This window comes from Garra rufa, chromosome 1, assembly GCF_049309525.1.
Source record: "Garra rufa chromosome 1, GarRuf1.0, whole genome shotgun sequence".
NCBI classification, from domain to species: Eukaryota; Metazoa; Chordata; class Actinopteri; order Cypriniformes; family Cyprinidae; genus Garra; species Garra rufa.
Genome location: NC_133361.1, coordinates 41,988,372 through 42,006,998, shown reverse-complemented (window position 1 = coordinate 42,006,998; position 18,627 = coordinate 41,988,372). Strand labels below are relative to the sequence as shown.

General features: G+C 37.3%; 2 protein-coding genes across 3 annotated transcripts; both read right to left on the bottom strand.

Annotated features, from left to right (window-relative positions):
• Nucleotides 1-1,547: 1,547 nt before the first annotated feature.
• Nucleotides 1,548-4,954, bottom strand: rpl27 (ribosomal protein L27). The gene is made up of 5 exons (XM_073831894.1): nt 4,874-4,954; nt 4,225-4,307; nt 3,952-4,121; nt 2,002-2,112; nt 1,548-1,635 (listed from the first exon to the last, which is right to left on the bottom strand). Exons 2-5 carry the CDS (start codon nt 4,303-4,305, stop codon nt 1,587-1,589), a joined length of 411 nt encoding a protein of 136 aa, XP_073687995.1. The 5' UTR covers nt 4,306-4,307; nt 4,874-4,954; the 3' UTR covers nt 1,548-1,586.
• A 2,231-nt stretch (nt 4,955-7,185) lies between these two features.
• Nucleotides 7,186-17,647, bottom strand: rundc1 (RUN domain containing 1). Of its 2 annotated transcripts, XR_012342186.1 has the most exons (6): nt 17,113-17,647; nt 14,510-14,668; nt 13,466-13,664; nt 11,004-11,099; nt 8,342-10,462; nt 7,186-8,303 (listed from the first exon to the last, which is right to left on the bottom strand). XR_012342186.1 is itself a non-coding variant. In XM_073831677.1 (5 exons), the coding sequence occupies exons 1-5, from the start codon at nt 17,491-17,493 to the stop codon at nt 9,591-9,593; spliced, it is 1,707 nt and encodes a 568-aa protein (XP_073687778.1). In that variant the 5' UTR covers nt 17,494-17,647; the 3' UTR covers nt 7,186-9,590. The 2 variants fall into 2 exon arrangements, 1 of the variants encoding a protein (XP_073687778.1); XM_073831677.1 differs by having other exon boundaries at nt 7,186-10,462.
• Between the last annotated feature and the right edge of the window lie 980 nt (nt 17,648-18,627).

Here is an 18,627-nt window from a genome sequence, read left to right as displayed (position 1 = left end):
GTCTGGCCCCTTGACGAGGCCTGGTTTCTTCCAAGATTTTTTGTTTCTCCATTTCTGTGACCGATGGATGCTAAGTTGAGGACACTTCATTTCTACCAATATTGTCAATGTGATTGCACAGATGCTATTTTAACTGAACTGAGCTGGGCAATGACATCACTGAACCGATGAACTGACTTTTAACTGTAAAATTATATTGCGGCATATAAATAAAGGTGACTTGACTTTTTTTGTGTTCCTCAGATTAAAGAAATTTAAACAGGGTTGGATGCAACAGCTTGAGGGCAAGTAAGTGATGACAGAATTCATTATTGGGTTAATTATTCCTTTGACATGATAATTTAGCTCTTATAATAATGGTGCTCTCTCTAAGGTTTCCCTTCATCAGTCAAACTCACTTACAGATCATATTAGAACTGAGTTACAACCCATCAATATATACAGAACAGAAACAATAGCTTGCTTTCAGCCACACAATCTCGAGATGTTTATTAAATGGTTTTCCTCTGAAGTCCTGAGAGATCACTTCCCTCATGCTAGCATGCAATTTGACAAATTAACACTATAAGATTGTCTTGTTTTTACATAAAGAGAGCAATCATAATCCAGGTAACAGCAAAGGGTTTATTTTGGGATTCTGCAATTCATTGTTGAACACCACATCAACAGGTAAGCTCATCCATTTTTAACAAACATAGCCATCATAGGGTGGATGTCACAACTGTGATTCCTCTTATATTATTCCACTATTCAAGAGTTAAAAAATAAGTTATAGAAACTAAACTGTATGTGTCTGCATTACAAGTTTATACAGTTGTTAATATGGTTCACAAATATTTTAGGTGATACAACACTGAATAATGACAGTCATTTTTTACAATGTGAATAGTCACTTCAGAAAAGATACGACTCTAATCACCCTTAAGAGTATTGTTTTGCAAGAAGAAATTATCAAGCAATGTATGGAATCAATTCAAAAATTAAAGGGTTAGTTCACCCAAAACCGAAAGTTGTCAATTACTCGCTCTCATGTTGTTCCAACACTTGTTCATCTTCGAAACCCGATTTAAGATATTTTTGATAAAACCCAAGAGCTTTCTGTTCTGACCCTGCATAGACAGTAATGCAACTACTACGTTCAAGGCCCTGAAAGGTAAATAAAATAGTCCACATGACATTAGTGGTCTAACCGTAATTTTATGAAGCTACGAGAATACTTTTTGTGCCCCAAGAAAACAAAAATAACTTTATTCAACAATTTCTCCTCTTCCATGTCATTTTTCGACATGCATTCACCACAGTACCACGATTTTACTACCTTTCTTGGCCTTGAACGCGTCAGTTGCATTGCTGTCTATGCATTGTTAAAAAGATTCCGGATTTCATCAAAAATATCTTAATTTGTCTTCTGAGGATAAATAAGTTTGTAATGACATGAGGGTGAGTAATTAATGACAGAATTTCATTTTTGGGTGAACCAACCCTTAAGCATCATGACTCAAGCAATAACATAAGATAAGCACAGAAATAAGGCAAAGAACACTCTGTGGGATTTTTACAGATTTATTTGCGAAACCAATGAAAGCTTAGAATCGGAGCTTCTGGAAGAACCATTTGTTCTTGCCTGTCTTGTACCTGCAAAAGAAAACATTCAGTATCATCAGTGTATCAAATCATGTAGGACAATACATGCTTATCACATTGACAGTATCAAAGCAAATATAATGTCCAGTGCCCAACAAGATCAAACTGTTCTTACAGTCATTTCTGAACAGACGCTACAGTCAGAGCTTTAGATTATGTGGGTTTCAACAAGACTGAGTGTAAACATGCCACAACTCTTTTTCTGCATCAAATTTAAGCAGCAAATAATTTGTGTACACACTACACTAGAGTAAACAAGAGTTTTAATCAAGCCTTTAATGTGCAAGTATTAACAATCAAAAAACATACATTTCAACTGTAAATTTAAGTAGTTGAGATCTGGTGACAAACACATACCTCTCCTCAAACTTAACCTTGGCCTCTCTCCTGGCTTTGCGCTTCAGAGCAGGGTCCCTGAAAACATCCTTGTTGACAACAGTTTTGTCCAGGGGAATGTCAACAGAGTATCTGAGGAAAGATGATGCATTGGTTAAGACACCTGCCTTATGATAGTCTGCATTCATTAAACAGACAGTCAAAACCCTGAGACAAAACACACCAACACACCTTTAAGTCACCAAATAGATAAATTAAGCCTTAAACATATTCTGACTAAAATTTTGGCTTCGAGAGGAAATTGAGTGGGCATATAAAGGGATAATGATTTCAATTTGGAGTTCAAACTAAACCCCAAATTAAATTCAATACACAAACATCCAGAAAGCGCCACATCAACAAAACTGTATGTGACTTTGTGTGGGAATCATAAATGGTCCGCCAACTAGACAATTCTAACAAAAAACAATTCAACTGGAACCAGTCATTAAACGTTGCATCCATATACAACACTGTTCAAAAGATCAAAGTCAGCAGGGCTTTCTTTGGTAAAAAAGTGCTTTTATTCTTCATGTACCCATTAAATTGATCAAATCACAGCAAAAAAATAAAATTTATATTTATATATATATATATATATATATATATATATATATATATATATATATATATATATATATATATATATATACACATACATACATACATACATACATATACACACACACACACACACACATACATATTACAAAAGATTTCTATTTCAGTTGTGTTTACTTTCCATATATCAAATAATTCCGGGGGAAAAAAGTCAGCACAAATATTTCTAAAATCAATGATAAATGTTTCTTAAAAAGCAAATGACTTCCGAAAGATCATGTGACACTGAAAACTGAAGTAATGGCTGCTTAAAATTTGAATTTTCCATCATAGGAATAAGGGCCTGTCCACACGGAGACGCGTTTCGCTGTATACGTATACATTTTTTATCGTATTGGCGTTTCATCCACACGGATCCGGCGTTTTAGGAGACTGAAACCGGGTCCCAAAGTGGATAAATCTGAAAACGACACCCTTGCGTTTTCGTGTGTACAGCCAATCCGTATATTTTGTGAAACGATGAATGTCATCACATCACGTGTCGGCTGCGTCACACGTAACAGCAACAACAATAATGGCGGACTACATGATTGTGTTTGTGTTGCTACTAAGCCTACTAGCTTTATTACAGCAAAATCTATTGCTTCTATGCAACTGTTATGAGCAACAAGCGATTCTTCTTCTTGGTTCGTATACAACGCGCAAGGTTATGCGCATGCTCAAAGTCTTCTTCTCCGTGTATAGTGTATGTCTATGGCAGAATTACAGCACCCCATACTGGTCTGGCATATATACTACACCGTTTTCAGTGGATTCGTGTTTACGGAACTTTTTTTAGAACGAGGGGAAAAAAAAAAGATCGGATAGGGAACGCACCGGCTTCGTGTGGACGGAGTCTAAATTGCATGGTAATACCTTACAATAAGATTACATTAGTTAATGTTAGTTGATGTATTAACTAACCAGAATAAACAATACATGTATTACAGTATTGTTAATGAAAACACTGTTCACTGTTAGTTCATAGCACATAAACTAACGTTAACAAGCACAACTTGTGGTTTTACTAATGCATTAGTAAATGCCAATATTAACATTAAGATTAATAAATGCTGTAGAAGTATTGTTCATTCTTAATTCATGTCAACTAATGTAGTTAACTAATGTTATCCAATTACTTTAATTGTGTTACCAATTACATTTAATATATTACAAGAGGAAACAAATTAGCCCAATTCCACACTATTGCCATTTTTACTGTATTCTTGATCAAATAAACGGCCTTGGTGCACATAAGATGACTTGCGTCATTAGACAGCACTTTGTTACAATACAGAACCTGTATGAATTGGCGCACAGGCGTCTACATACCTGGTTGGCATCAGGTGGTTGTAGTTGAACACCTTCACAAAGGCCTTGATCTTGGACCGCTTGGCAATCCTCTTCTTGCCCATGGTTGTTGTGACCTTACGAGGATAACGGTCAATGCCTGCGACCAGAGCATGGCTGTAAGGACGGTCTGAGGTGCCATCATCAATGTTCTGAAAAAAGAAAGACAGCACAACACTGTCAATTTACAAACACTCTGGATATTACAACTAAACAGCCATCTTTTCCTAAATAGGATAAAATTTTAAAAAGTACCTTGACAATCACAGCCTTGCGTCCGGCATAACGTCCAGCCAGGACCATCACCACCTTACCAGGTTTCATAAACTTGCCCATCTCTGAAAAACATGGTTGCATATTACATTAGCTCCAAAAGCAAAACCAGCATACAAGACAGCACAATTCAAGCAGTGAACGTAGCCAAATCTCTCATAATGAGCAAAATAACAATGATCTTAAATCATACTTTAAAAAGAAGCTATAAAATCAAGTTGTTTCTTGTGGGCAGCACGTTTATGACACTAGATTGACTTAGACATAGCACTAGGCTAACTGTAACTATACCGCTGTATTAAAACGTTCAGGTCGAAATAACTATCTTAGCAATTTCACAACGTAACGTTTTTTTCAACATATTAATTTATTACACACGTGCAATATTAAACGTATACTGCCGCCAGTTCCTCAGCTATCGTGGACGGACAGGAAAGCTATCATGCCAGAGGTAGGAAAGGATGGAGTGACTTTTAAACCTATTATCCTCCAATGCAAACGTAAAAAACATACAATAAACACTTTAAATAGTCAACAGGGATATTAGCTCTATAAGTATCATGATAGGAAAGCCGCAGGTCTTGTTTTTTTATCGATGTTTATGGATTAGTTTCTCGTGTATGAAACTTACTGATGGTGCTCTATGGCCGACGATAACGGGAAAGGAAGTTGAAAGCGCAAGCCTGACCCTTGACACCGACGGGGAGTGACGTATTTCCGTCGATTTGCTCTCAGCAGTGTACGTTTTAGTAGACTTTGGTAAAGTAGAATATCCCCCTCTACTGTGTAAGCAGCACATGTTCATATAAGAAATGCCTTATAATAACATAAGAAAAGCCTTCCTTTTAGCTCGTTTGTGCAAAGATGTTGATTTAAAATGACATTCAGTGATTTAGTTTCAATTCGGACAACTTAAACGATAAAAAAACAGCATTCCTCGAAGAGTTACATCGTATTATTTTTCAGAAACCTTGTATGTATAAATATAGTTGTATTTCTGAAATTATCTGATTATGAAAAAACCTCATACGTATAATAACGTGGGCTTTTCATAATAATAAAAAATACATTACAAAAAAAAAAAAAACACTAACCCCTGCTTTTATAGATAAGGCTTGTCCCAGACTAAAATGCATGCCATAGAGGGTTTGCACTCACTTGGATGTAAACAACAGCATGGACTGCATGGGTAATGTACTACTGAACACGTTGTTCTGCTAGTTTATGTTGTCTAAACCACAGACAAATTGTGTGTAAACTGCTCAATCATATCGAGAATGACTTAGTAAGCAGAAAAGGGCGCAATATTTTGACAAACTAAAGTTAATAGGTGGTAAAGATATATACGAGCAGTATTAATTAAGATATTAGCTTAATATTTTACCTCACAGGGAATGGTAAGCACAAACACAAACATTGTCAAGATTCTGGAAATCCTGGTTCAGTTTGGCCAACCACAAACGCATTTTGTTCTTCAGACAGTTTTTTTCCACTCTTCTCCTTGATTTGTTATAACTTTTGGCAGTCTATAGTACTTCAATGTTTTTTTTTTCCAGTCAGACTGATTAGTACAGCCCAAAACATGACAATAATTGACCATTTTTGTGTTTTCAGCAGCAATAATCAGCAAAAATATGCATGTTTCATTCAGTTCAGTGGCATTGTTTATTGTTAAGTGCCGCCAATATGGCCGATTGATGACACTTTGTAAAAACAAACACCTGTAACATTTTCTTCTAAGGCATTTTTATTAAAGGGGTCATCGGGTGCAAAACTTACTTTTTCAGGTTGTTTGCACATTAATGTGTGTTGGCAGTGTGTGTACACAACCACCCTACAATGATAAAAATCCACCCAATCGTATTTTTTAATCTTTAAAAGTAATATCCCCTTTTTAAAATCAGATCATTCTCAGCTTCTTGTTGTTGTGACGCAACACATTTGATTGACATGAGCGTCTTACCTTAGACCCGCCCTCACTGAGCTGAAACAGTCTGAATACGATCCTCACTGTGTCGACTCAGGTGCAGAGGAAGACTCTAATTGAGCGATTGAGGTGTTCTGTTGTTGGATGTAATAATAACATAGCAGTCGTCATTTACTCCCGACATCTGAGCTGCTGAAGACAGAGGATGAACATTACTTTTGTTTTTAAATGGAAAGTGCCGATCCCGATCTACATAAGCATCTATCTTCATGCGAATCATTCCTGATGCAGTTTCACCCACAGCAGAAGTGAGTATAAGGGTTTTTTATGCATCTTTGCAAATGGCCTTTCTTAAATAATGTGCTTGTTGGCAAGTTTCGCAGATAAACGCGGCTTAATGCAGCTAAAGTAAACATAATCCCAGAGAGGGGCGGGGCGAGCAGAGCTTGGCGGCATTTAAAAGGGCCACGTCTTAAAATTAGCTGAAATTTTGCAGAGCTGATTTTGACAAGGTGAAAGGGAGTTTTTTTTACACTACTATTGAGAATTTTTAACCCAAGTATATACAAGTATCATTAAGACCCTTAAGAATCATATAAACTTGTGGAAATTAGGCATCCGATGTCCCCTTTAAAGCTGCTTAAATATCTTAATTTAATTAAGGCCTAGTTCTGGCTTAAGCAAAACCACATCTGTGAAACCAGGCCTTAATGTATTTTTATGAATTTCTTGTCATTTTATTCTATTTTAATTATAGTTCCTGATTTTAAACTCAATTTAGAGTTCTACTACATCTTACTATCTCACTTCAAATTCAAAAATTTAAATGGAATTCAATTCGGTAGAAGACTATTCTCAGTTCAATTCGGACCAACATGAGTTTAAATACAATTTACTCTAGCTATAATGACTAAAACTATTCTGTAAATAATAAATTCAATTACAGTGTCTAAAAGTGGAGTGAGAAAATGACTGGAGAAAATGCAACAGCATCAGATTCATAGAGCATCCAGAACATTTAATCCACAAAATCACTGAAAAGAGACCATCATTACATCCAAAAATGATGGCACAGTTTTAAAAAAGGGAATGTAATTGACACTGATTTGAAATCTTTACTGAAATAATTTAACGTCAATTCTCAGAAGGTACAAGGACAAAAATATATTTTTTAAATAGATATGATTGGACATAACAAATGGACATGAAAATAAGCCAAGCGTGTATTCAGGTTGATATATTACCAGAAGTTAGAAAGAAACAGGAAAAAAAATACATTAAATCAGGGCAAAATGAGCAGGGCTGATAAACGCATCGCAACCATTCCTCCGTATTCTACTGGTGCAGAGAAATACACTAAATACTGAATCAATTTCCATGACATTCTCACAAACAGTCCCTTCTTACTGCATGAAGGTTTTAGTCAATCAGTGTTGAGGGTGGTTTAAAGAGGAATCAGGAATCATAGCAGGTACAGTAGCAGGATACAATTCCAAAGATTGTACATTCAGTATTTCAGAGAAGTAAACAAGGATTGACAACACATGGAAATAGCAGGTATTCAAGCAGAGCCTCTGCCAAAAAAAGGCCATAAATAATTCAGTCACTGCTGATGCACAGCATATCAGACTCATATTCAACAAATGTGCTGAATGGCCCCCATGAATTCAGTTCACTTGCTGTGCATTTCCTCCTGTTGCAGCGAACGAGCAGTATAGAGGTCTACAATCATTTTTACGGTGTCAGCTGGCTGGAAGGGCCAGGCTATGGAAATGATTAAAGGAGAGAAGTGGTTTTCCAGTGGTTTTCCAGTGGTTTACGAACACCACTGAGCATCTCTTCGTTTGTTCAGAATGACCTGAGTGTGTTAATTGACCTAAGTGAGGTCTCACCAGCATGCATGGTCTCCTCAGAAAGCAATACGAACACACAGAGCCGCAATGACTACGCCAGTGTTTGAACTGTAATGACCCATAATAATGCAAATGGAGACCAGTGTTAAATTAAAAACATCTTATGATTTGTCTGTGAACCACTGTACAATAATGTAGTACAAGCTCAGAAAATGAGTGCACTTGGCTACATAAGTTTAGAACAAAAAATTTAATTAAACCATAACGTCACTATTTTGTAACTATGTATGCACACACACACACACACACACACACACACACACACACACACACACACACACACACACACACACACACACACACACACACACACAATATGTTATATAGATACTGTAGTGCATCTCAAACCCCATTTGTGCCACTGAATAAAAAACTGAGAATTTCTCAGAACTGCAAGTTTATATTTCACAATTCTGACTTTATTTCTCGGAATTGTGTTATATAAACTCACAATTGCGAGAAAAATATTCTAAATTTTGAGAAAAAAAAGTCTAGCTAAAGAGCATTTCTGACTTTTTTCTCAGAATTGGAAGTTCTGACTATTTATCGGAATTGCATGATATAAATTCACAATTGCAAGTAAAAAAGTCAGAATTGCCAGAATAAAAGTCAGAATTGTGAGATAAACTTGCTTTTTTTACTTTTTCTCATAGTTGCAAGTTTATATGTCATAATTTTAATTATTATTTATTTAGACTTTATTTCTCAGCACTACATGATGTAAACTCACAGTTAAGAGAAAAATAGTCAGAATTGTGAGAAAAAAGTCAGAATCGCGAGAAATAAAGTCAGAACTGCATGATATAAATCCATAATTGTGAGAAAAAGGAAAATATCAGAATTGAGGACAAACTCTGAATTGTGAGAATAAAAGTCAGAAGTGCAAAATATAACCTTGCATTTCTGAAATTTTTCTCAGAATTGTGAGATATAAACTCGCAATTGAGAGTTACAAATCCAGTTCTGAGGGGGAAAAAAAGGCATTTTCATATTTTCTCAGTTACTATCTGTTTATATCTCACAATTCTGAGTTGATAACTTGCATAATATAAAAGTCGCAATTACCTTTTTTTTTATTCAGTGGCGGAAACGGGCTTCCATACAAACATACGTAATGGCCCTCGAAAAGATTTCAAGTTATAACTCATTCTTCTACATGGAGTACTGTGGTTGATTTTGGTAAAAGCTTAACATAACAAATCCACTCAAAGGTCAAGTGGAGGCAGTTACACGCTCAGGGTCACTAAACTGAGCACATTTCCTTTGAGTTGTGACCAATGCAGCATATTAAATCCTACTGTCATCATCATCCTCTTCAGTTTAGAGACAAGAGGCATTAGACTCAACAAGAGTCTTAAAAAGTGCACAAGTTGCTTCATTTCCAATTTTTTAATGATCTGGGAGTATCTTTTAAATTGATTAGATTTAGTGTTATAGTTAATGTTTTTTTATCATATGCATCAAGATTTTTAAGATGACCCACCAAAATTCCCATATATTTATTTTGCTTAGAAAGCATCTTTGATATTTTTCAGCTGCCTGACAGCCAAATCAACAGGAAGGCTGAATTTGAGATGGCTGAGGCGGCCCAGGATGCGCAGGGCACCTTCGAAGCCTGTCTGAGCCATGTAGCTCCAGGGCTGGTAGTGAGGGTGGATGAGTGTCCCAGACTTACACAGCAGGTTGAGCCAGGACACAAGCCTCTGCTCATTGAGCGCCATGCACACTAAGGCCTTGAACTCTGAGTCGGCGCTACGCTTATATCGTCCATGCTCTTTAAGAACCGTATGGATGGCCCATAACAGAGATTGCTTGGGTGTGATAGTCACAGGACCACCCCCTACAGGCAAACTAAAGGATTGTGAAAGCTGCCGAGCCGGCGATTCCACAAACGCCTGGCCGTTTTTAGAATGATAGTACTTGATGAAAAGTTCCCAGGGGTGCAGGGTCTGGGGGGAAGAGCTGAAGGGCAGCAGGCAGGAAATGGGGGCGAGGACCAGGCTCATGCCCTGGGAAGGAGCGTACAGTCCGTGGGCCAGAAGGTCGCGGAGCGCCAAGGCCAGTTCTTTACGCACAGAAGCAGTGAGTTCGTCACGAGGTCCTCCAGGCGACAGGCAGGCAGAGTAGCTGACCACGTGTTCCGCCTGAGAGCTGAGCTGCTGGCGGGAGGCTTGCAGACGTACGCGTTCCACGGCTCCTTCGAGTTTCTGCAGCAGGGAGCCGTAATCTTGAGACTCGCCACCTTGAGACCACATGCTCTGGGGCACATGGCCCGTGGTGCATCCGAACTGACTCAAAGCAAAGATCTGCAGCACTGCTAAGGCTTTCTGGATCAGCTGAAGCCCAGTTTCCCGCATCCTCTGGGCTTGTTCGGGATCCACTTTGGATAGAGAGAAGGGATTTAAAGTTACATGTCTTATAGGGCTGGAAAAAATAAACTGATGCATCACGGATCGAGAAATGATTCTGCGATTTTCAGAATGCATCGTGACTCTCTCTTGAATCGATTCTGAGCGTAGTTTTTAACAGCAGATGGCACTGCATGCTTTAGAAAAAGCTGTACTGTGCTTGCTTACAGTTCCTTACACACACTTGAACCTGAAATAATCTTTAATAAAGTTCAAAAAGGCTGAAGCAAATTACAAAGGTGTTCACAGTGAGCTGTGTTTACATTAAAGCATTCTGAGCTGAGGTGAAATTGCACAACTCTTCTTTGTGAGCATTTGAGTGTGCGGTTAAAAAGTAGTTCAGAGCACCATCTGCTGTTAAAAACTAAGCTCAGAATCAATTCCAGAGAAAATCCTGATGTATTTGGAAAATCTCAGAATCGATCAATGAATCGTGGTGCGTTAGGGCATCACAGCCCTAATGTCTTAGTTGTAAAATCTAATAAACAGTTTTATGAAGTGTAGTATAATAACCTCGCTTCATTCCCCCAGTGGCTCCAGTGTTGGGTCTGGCAGTGCCGGCCTGTTGACTCTTCACACCATCATTTAGCAGTGGGTTCCCCACTTCATCTGAGAGTAGCAAGATCAGGATGGTGAATTAAATCTATTTATGTTGCTCCACATTGGCACATCAAACTCAAAGGTAACAGATGAGATATTATGCACAGGAAACTGCAGATAGTGGCATAAAGCTTAGTGATATTTATTGCTGTTCAAACGGTTGGGGTTAACAAGATTTTTTTTAAATACATATTTTTAACTACACTGATACTTTTATTCAAAGATATGTAAAGATGCATTAAATTGAACAAAAAAATTACTATTCAATAAAGCATAACTGTTAATAACAATAAAACAATCTGTAAAAAGTGTTGGGAAAGGTTACTTTTAAAGTAATGCATTACAATATTGCATTACTCCATTAAAAAAGTAACTAATTTGCATTACTTAGTTACTTCTAATGGAAAGTAATACATTTACATTACTTTTTTTTCACCTGAGCTGAGCTTGCCTGATTATTTTTAACAACAAAAAAACCCACAAAAGTTATATTTTTGGCAACTGTAAAGGCCCTTTTACACCAAAAGTGAATGTTGACGAAGTCCCTCGCTCACAACTTCTCTCAACATGTCGGTGAATAAATGGGAAAACAAAGTAAATTATTTGAAAAAGTAACTCAGATATGTTCTTGTAAATTGAAAAGTAGTATGTTACTTTACTAGTTACGTAAAAAAGTAATCCAATTACGTAACTTGTTTTACTTGTAATACGTTACCCCCCAACACTCTCTATAAATAATAATAAATGTTTCCAAAGCACCAAATCAGCATTTAAGTATGATGTTCACAAAATGTTATCAATCTGACTTTACAACCACTATCAAATGAGAACACAAACTTGAGCTGAACTAGTTTGACAATTTGTTTCATAACTGATGAACTTTGCAACACTGACACTGTTGTTATACTGAATTCATTCAACACTGAATCTGAATTATACGGTGGCCGAGAGAGGCCAACGCGCTGCAAACAAGAAAACACATGCAAACAGAAAAAACGACAACAAATTAAGAAAACATCTTCATCAGTTTGACAACACAGGCGCTGCAAATCCTCGCAACGCAAACACAAATACGGAAACGCGCTGCAAATTCTCACAATACAACCAAACTCAGAAACGCGCTGCGAACACACGAAGGCGCTGCGAACACACGAGGGCGCTGCATATAGATCGGTCCACAACGGAAATGTTTCAGGGGGACCTCAAAAAGTGACGAACCTATCTGGGACCTGATTATTTTTTCAGTGGCTGTTGGTCAGAGCAGAGGTGTTATCGGTGAACTATCGCCTTTTAGTGATAGTATAGTATCACTTAAAGGTGATAGTGATATAAATAATCAGGTAAAATAGTGATATAAATAATCAGGTCCCAGATGAGTTCGTCACTTTTTGAGGTCCCCCTGAAACATTTCCGTTGTGGACCGAGCTATATGCAGCGCGTTTGTTAGTTTGCAGCGACTTCGTGTGTTCGCAGCGCGTTTCTGGGTTTGGTTGTGTTGTGAGAATTTGCAGCGCGTTTCCGTATTTGTGTTTGCGTTGCGAGGATTTGCAGCGCCTGTGTTGTCAAACTGATGAGATGTTTTCTTAATTTGTTGTCGTTTTTTTTCTGTTTGCATGTGTTTTCTTGTTTGCAGCGCGTTGGCCTCTCTCGGCCACCGTAGAATTAAGCTGGATAATGACACTATTGTCTGCAATAAAGCTCATTTATAGCTGAAACGGAATTTGTTCCATAACTGATGAACATTAACACTAGCTATGTTTCCATCACCCTGTTTTTATTCGCATTTCGAAGAATCGCATCAGCAACAAGTGATTGAATTTCGTGGGGAAAAAATCCCTTAATTCGGAAAAAACTTTTTACACCTACTTAAGTTGGTTTTTGTAAAAGGGTTTATACGAATGATCAACGATGGAAACACATTTTGCGAATAATTTCCTCCATGAGCATCAAAAGTCAAGTCATTCTGCGCTTTGGAATGGCATAACCTGACTAAACAGAGGACCATTCTTGTTGAAATTTGGTGCCAGTTTATCAGGGAGTGACGATTTTGTTCTCAGTTATTTACTCTGAGTTTATTACTGTGAAGCTGATTTGAAACAATCTTGTATAAAGTGCTATTTGATAAATGAGACTTGACTAAAGACTAGAGAAATGCTGCAACTCAGCTTTGACGTCACAGAAAAAACTGACCTTTTAAAACAGAAGAAAAAAGTTATTCTTAAATTGTAATAAAATCACATTTACTGTATTTGGTGAGCATTAAGACTTCTTTAGAAACATCAAAATATCTTACAGACTCCAAACTTTTGAATATATTTAAATAAATAGGACAAAAATGAGCATCACATCATTGACCCATAAGCAAACAACCTCACCCTGTATGAAGTTAATGAACATCTCCAGGTCTCTGATTTGGGTCTTGAGCTGCTCAACCAGCTGCTCTTTGACTCGAGCCGGGTTGACTATCTGAGCTATAGCAGCGTCCACTCTCTGTCGGAGCTCCTCTGGAGTAAGATTCCCGATGTCTTCATTCAGGTTCACGTCCAGCTTCTTAATCAGCTCATCAATGATCACCTACAGTATTGAGGTGGACATGCACTAAATAAAATGCCTTAACCAAGGGTCTAAGGGTATTTACATTGACCAATACATCATTAATGGGATATTTCACAAAAAAAAAAATTTGGCCATTAATCACTCACCCTCATGTCGAGTAAGACCGTCGCACACAATTTAAGATATTTTTGATGATATCCAAGAGCTTTCTGACCCTGCATAGACAGCAACTTAACTGACACGATCAAGGCCCAGGACGGTTGAATACATTTTTGGAGAAAATTCATTATTTTTGTTTTCTTTGCACACAAAAACCCATTCTCATAGCTTCATAACATTAAGGTTGAACCACTAATGTCACATGGACTATTTTAACGATGTCCTTACTACCTGTCTGTGCCTTGAATGTGGTAGTACACTGCAAAAAAAAAAAAAAGCTTATCTTACTTAGTATTTTTATCTTGTTTCTAGTCAAAATATCTAAAAATTCTTAAATTAAGATGCATTTTACTAGATAACCAAAATGACATAAGATATTTAGTTTTGTGTCCAGGGGGGGAAAAAACTAAATTAAATTCATTTTGCTTAAAATAAGACTAAATTTTTTTTGTAATTTTGCTTATCTAATTAATGCATCTCAATTTAAGAATTTTTAGATATTTTGGCTAAAATTCAAAACAAAAACACTATGAAAGGTAAGCGTTTTTTGCAGTGTACTGTTTGGGTCTATGCAGGGTCAGAAAGCTCTCGGATTTCATCATAAATATCTTAATTTGTGTTCTGAAGATGAACAAAGGTCTGGCGGGTTTGTAATATGTCATCGTAACGATGTCAACAGTATGGGAGTGTATTATCAGACGTACCCTCTGTCTCTCCATGACGACAGACTGAGGCAGTGAGTCATAGCTGCCCTCCTGGTAGGCGAAGCGCTCCAGGTCATCGAGTTGAGTCTTCAGCTGGAAAATCAGCTCCTTCTGCTTCTTTCTCTGAGCTTCCAAGCGTTCCCTCTTCTCCCTTTCACTCTGCAGATTATAAAAGCACAGAGTCAAACAAATGTAAAAAACCTGAAGCCATCCTTAAAATACACACAATGTTTACACTATAGCTAGCTGAACATATTTGCATATGCTCTGGTGAAGGATAATTAGCTTTTAATTTGTTTGCTTCGTTTGGTTTAGCTTTGCTTATCCTAAAAAATGCAAAGCAATTCACAAAAAAAAACTTTGCTATACACACAACAAAACCTTGCAAAGCTTTAACATTTAATAGTCTCTGGGGAATAAAAATGTAACTGACTAATATATAAAAAAGAGAAACCGAACAAAACGAAACCAAGTATGAACTCTACTATGTAAAGAATACTTAAAGTAAACACTTAAGTTTAAAGAAAGACTGCACAAGGGTCATGTTCACAGTACTCACCAATTCATCCTGCAAGCAAAGAGTGCAGAGGAGGAAGAAGAAAGGAATGCATTTTAATGGTAGTAACAAGATACTCCAGCAGGAAGAAATACAGGGAAAAGTGACTTTTAAATGTTCCTTGTACTGTGTTTACTCTGATTTTCATCAAATACTGTGTTGATTATTTTTAAGAGGGTGTTCATTAGTTATTTGAATGACACAGGAACAAGCATTTTAACAAAAGAGATGCAGACAAATTGAATGCTAATTCCTGAGGGCATCACAGGGATATTGTATAGGCTAGTCATGTGTGAATGAAAGGGGGTTTGTGTTTTTATGGGTGGGTGTATCACAGCCAGGTGCATATTGTTACGGCAATAGTCCTATTGAGGACTACTAAAGCAGACCTATCGAAAACAAAAAATACTGGTGACTTTAGTTTAGAGGTTCTTTAATATATATATATATATATATAATGAATAAAAAACAGATTGCAATAAATATATACCACCAGTCAAAGGTTTTTTGACTGATGTTTAATGTTTTAAAGAAGTCTCTTCTGCCCACCAAGCCTGCATTTATTTGATTTAAAGTACAGCAAAAACAGTAAAATTTTGAACATTTTTTGCTATTTTAAATAACTCTTTTCTATTTGAATATATTTTAAAAGTGTAATTTATTCCTTTCATTTTAAGCTGACTTTTTAGCATCAGTTCTCTAGTCACATGATACTTTAGAAATCATTCTAATATTCAGATTTGCTGCTTAAAAAACATTTATTGTTATTATTACGTTGAAAACAGTAGACTTTTTTTTCAGGTTTTTTTTTTTTTTTTTTTGATGAATAGAAAGTTCAGAAGAACAGCATTTTATCTGAAATAGACATATTTGGTAACATTATACATATCTTTATCATAACTTTTGATCAATTCCAAACATCCTTGCTAAAAAAAAGTATTTTAATGTCTATAAATTTATTCCCGAACAAAATTATACTGACTCCCAGCTTTTGAATGATATAGTGCATAATGTTACAAAAGCTTTTTTTTTTATTTCAGATAAATGCTGTTCTTCTGAACTTTCTATTCATCAAAGAAACCTGAAAAAAATCTACTGAGCTGTTTTCAACATAAGAATAATAATAATAAATGTTTTTTGAGCAACAAATCAGAATATTAGAATGACTTCTGAAGGATCTTATGACTGAAGTAATGATGCTAAAAATTCAGCTTTGAAATCACAGGAATAAATGACATTTTAAAATTTATTCAAAAAGAAAACAGTTATTTTAAATAGAAAAAATATTTATTTTATATAAATATGTATTATAAATATTTATTAAGATTGTACTGTTATTGCTGTACTTTGGATCAAATAAAGAAAAGACTTCTTTAAAAAAAAACATTACAAACCTTTGACTGGTAGTGTATAAATAAATAAATAAAACCAAGATTAAAATTTGATCAAACTAAGTAAATAAATAATACTTAGAAATGTACAGTATTATAATGGTATAAAATATTAATAATGTAAATTAATAGAGAAAAAAATCCCAAATAATAATTTAGACAAATTATAATAATAATCATTTATTTTGTCCACTGTGTTAACGTTAATTTGGGTCTTTTTACAATAGGATGGGGTCCCTCACACAAAGATGATCGTATTTGGGGCCTAAAAGTTTGAAAAGCCCTGCTGTAGATTACATGTATTTGAGACGGTTTCATGTTATTCTTCTACAAAGCACTTGTTTTGAGTCATACTTGAGATCTGAAGGTGTTTTCCACCTAGGCTGGGGTTTGGAGGAGCCTTGGAGGTCTTAGCTAGTTCCAGCTTGTCCAAGCTGGTCAAAATCCCCAAAACAGCTGGACCCCAGTCTGGCCGAACTGATATTTAGCTGGATGTCCAGCTGGTTTCACAACCTGACCAGCTGAAAAGAGCCCAACTCCCTTTAAAAACTAGTCTGACCAGACTGAGAGACCAGGTCTTGAAAGTTCTTGGGTTGGTTTACTATGTTTTTTTCTGCAGGGTAGAGCCCACTACAACAGAAAACAATGGAACTCACAGAGTTTTCCAGCATCTGAGCATCCTGTGCTCTGCAGCCTATGACATGAGGACATCCTTTGAAGGCAAACTCCTCCAGCTCCAGCAGCATCCTCTCTTTCTCGTCGCTCTGTGCGTGGACGATCTGTTTCAGCCGAAACTGCACTTGAGCGAAGTGAGACGTTAACGCGAGGAGCGACGAATTCAACTGCTCCTGCTCATCCTCCAGCTTCCGCATTCTGGATACCATATCTGCATCGCTGGGCGACACCGAACCAGCCCGCGTGCCTCTCTTCCACTGCTCATCCTCCGGGTTGGCCACGGCTCCCACGGGCGCCCAGCGCTCCCCGGCTCCGGCGAAGGCAGCTTCGCTGTCGGAAGTGGACAGATCCTCCGTCGACATGTGATTGATAGTTGAGATAGACAGCCTGGCTGTCCTTTAACCGAAAACAACCTAGACCGACTTAATTGATGCGGAATTGTTTCGCGTGAATTCAGAATATACGCAACCGCTGTTTTAGCAGGTGCAGCGCAGTGTAATACTTACGTCTTCAGAAAACATTGCAACGTAATCGAAACGACTAAGATCTTGAGGTAATCTGGAACCAACGTACCAGAGTTGCAACAAACGTGCCGCTCTATCCGTAAGTTCTATGTATCAGCGAATTTGTGTGGGCAGGATGTTTACGTCAGTGCGTAATGGCGTCAGAGAAACGCACAGTTAAATCCACGGCTTTACAGTTTGTTGAGCGTTTCTGTCCATATTTACTTTTCCTTCCATTCTCTCTGTGTTTGTTTTAATGCACGCCCCAAGTGTCAGTGGGTTGGACTGCGTGCCAAACACAGCCTTGGACTGTTCTGACCCAGCAGAGATTTTTATCACTGCCATTTTGGCACCATCGACCAGGGGTGTGCGTTTTCCAAAAGCATCGTTAGCTAAATATGGTTGCAAGTTCCATTAAACTCTATTGGTAAATGTTGGAAGTTGCCGGAATACCTACTTCCCCCCAGCTCGTTTATTCGCCCTTTAAATAAAACAGCTCGAGTCCGCGTCAAAGTTTAAAGCCAATTTAATAGTAAAATCAAAGAGTGCTGAGCTCAGGATTCTGGAACAGCCAATATCAAATCTGACATCTGGGCAGTCCAGAATGTCTCACAAAGCTAAAATATGCATTTATATTCTTGATTCTGCAGGCCCCTCCTTCTGACATCTTTCAGCTTTCTCCTCCAATCAGGGCCTGTTATCACCAACCGCTCCTCCACAGAAAAGAAAATACAGCCCCCACCCCATTCTTCTTAGAGTAACCAAAGGTCCAAAAGCGACCTTCAAACAAGCTACTGTTGCAGGGCTTCTTTTCTCCTACGTGCCTGTAACCAGATGTTTCTAAGAAGTGACATGAATGTAGAGAGTTCGCAACTACACACACATTTTACTAAACAGATTCTGTTACACAGTCTTCTTTGTCTTTTTCATAAGCACAGAACATTCTGTCTTCTCATAAGCATAGAACATCCCAAACACAAATTTAAAAGCATT

Coding starts and splice junctions, on each gene's coding strand:
- rpl27 (XM_073831894.1), bottom strand. CDS start 4,305: ATGGGCAAGTTTATGAAACCTGGTAAGGTGGTGATGGTCCTGGCTGGA. Junction 4,122..4,224: donor GCAAGGCTGTGATTGTCAAG/GTACTTTTTAAA, acceptor TTCTTTTTTCAG/AACATTGATGATGGCACCTC. Junction 1,636..2,001: donor AAGGTTAAGTTTGAGGAGAG/GTATGTGTTTGT, acceptor TTTCTTTTGCAG/GTACAAGACAGGCAAGAACA.
- rundc1 (XM_073831677.1), bottom strand. CDS start 17,493: ATGTCGACGGAGGATCTGTCCACTTCCGACAGCGAAGCTGCCTTCGCC. Junction 14,669..17,112: donor CTCAGATGCTGGAAAACTCT/GTGAGTTCCATT, acceptor TATAATCTGCAG/AGTGAAAGGGAGAAGAGGGA. Junction 10,463..11,003: donor CACTGGGGGAATGAAGCGAG/GTTATTATACTA, acceptor CTCTATCCAAAG/TGGATCCCGAACAAGCCCAG.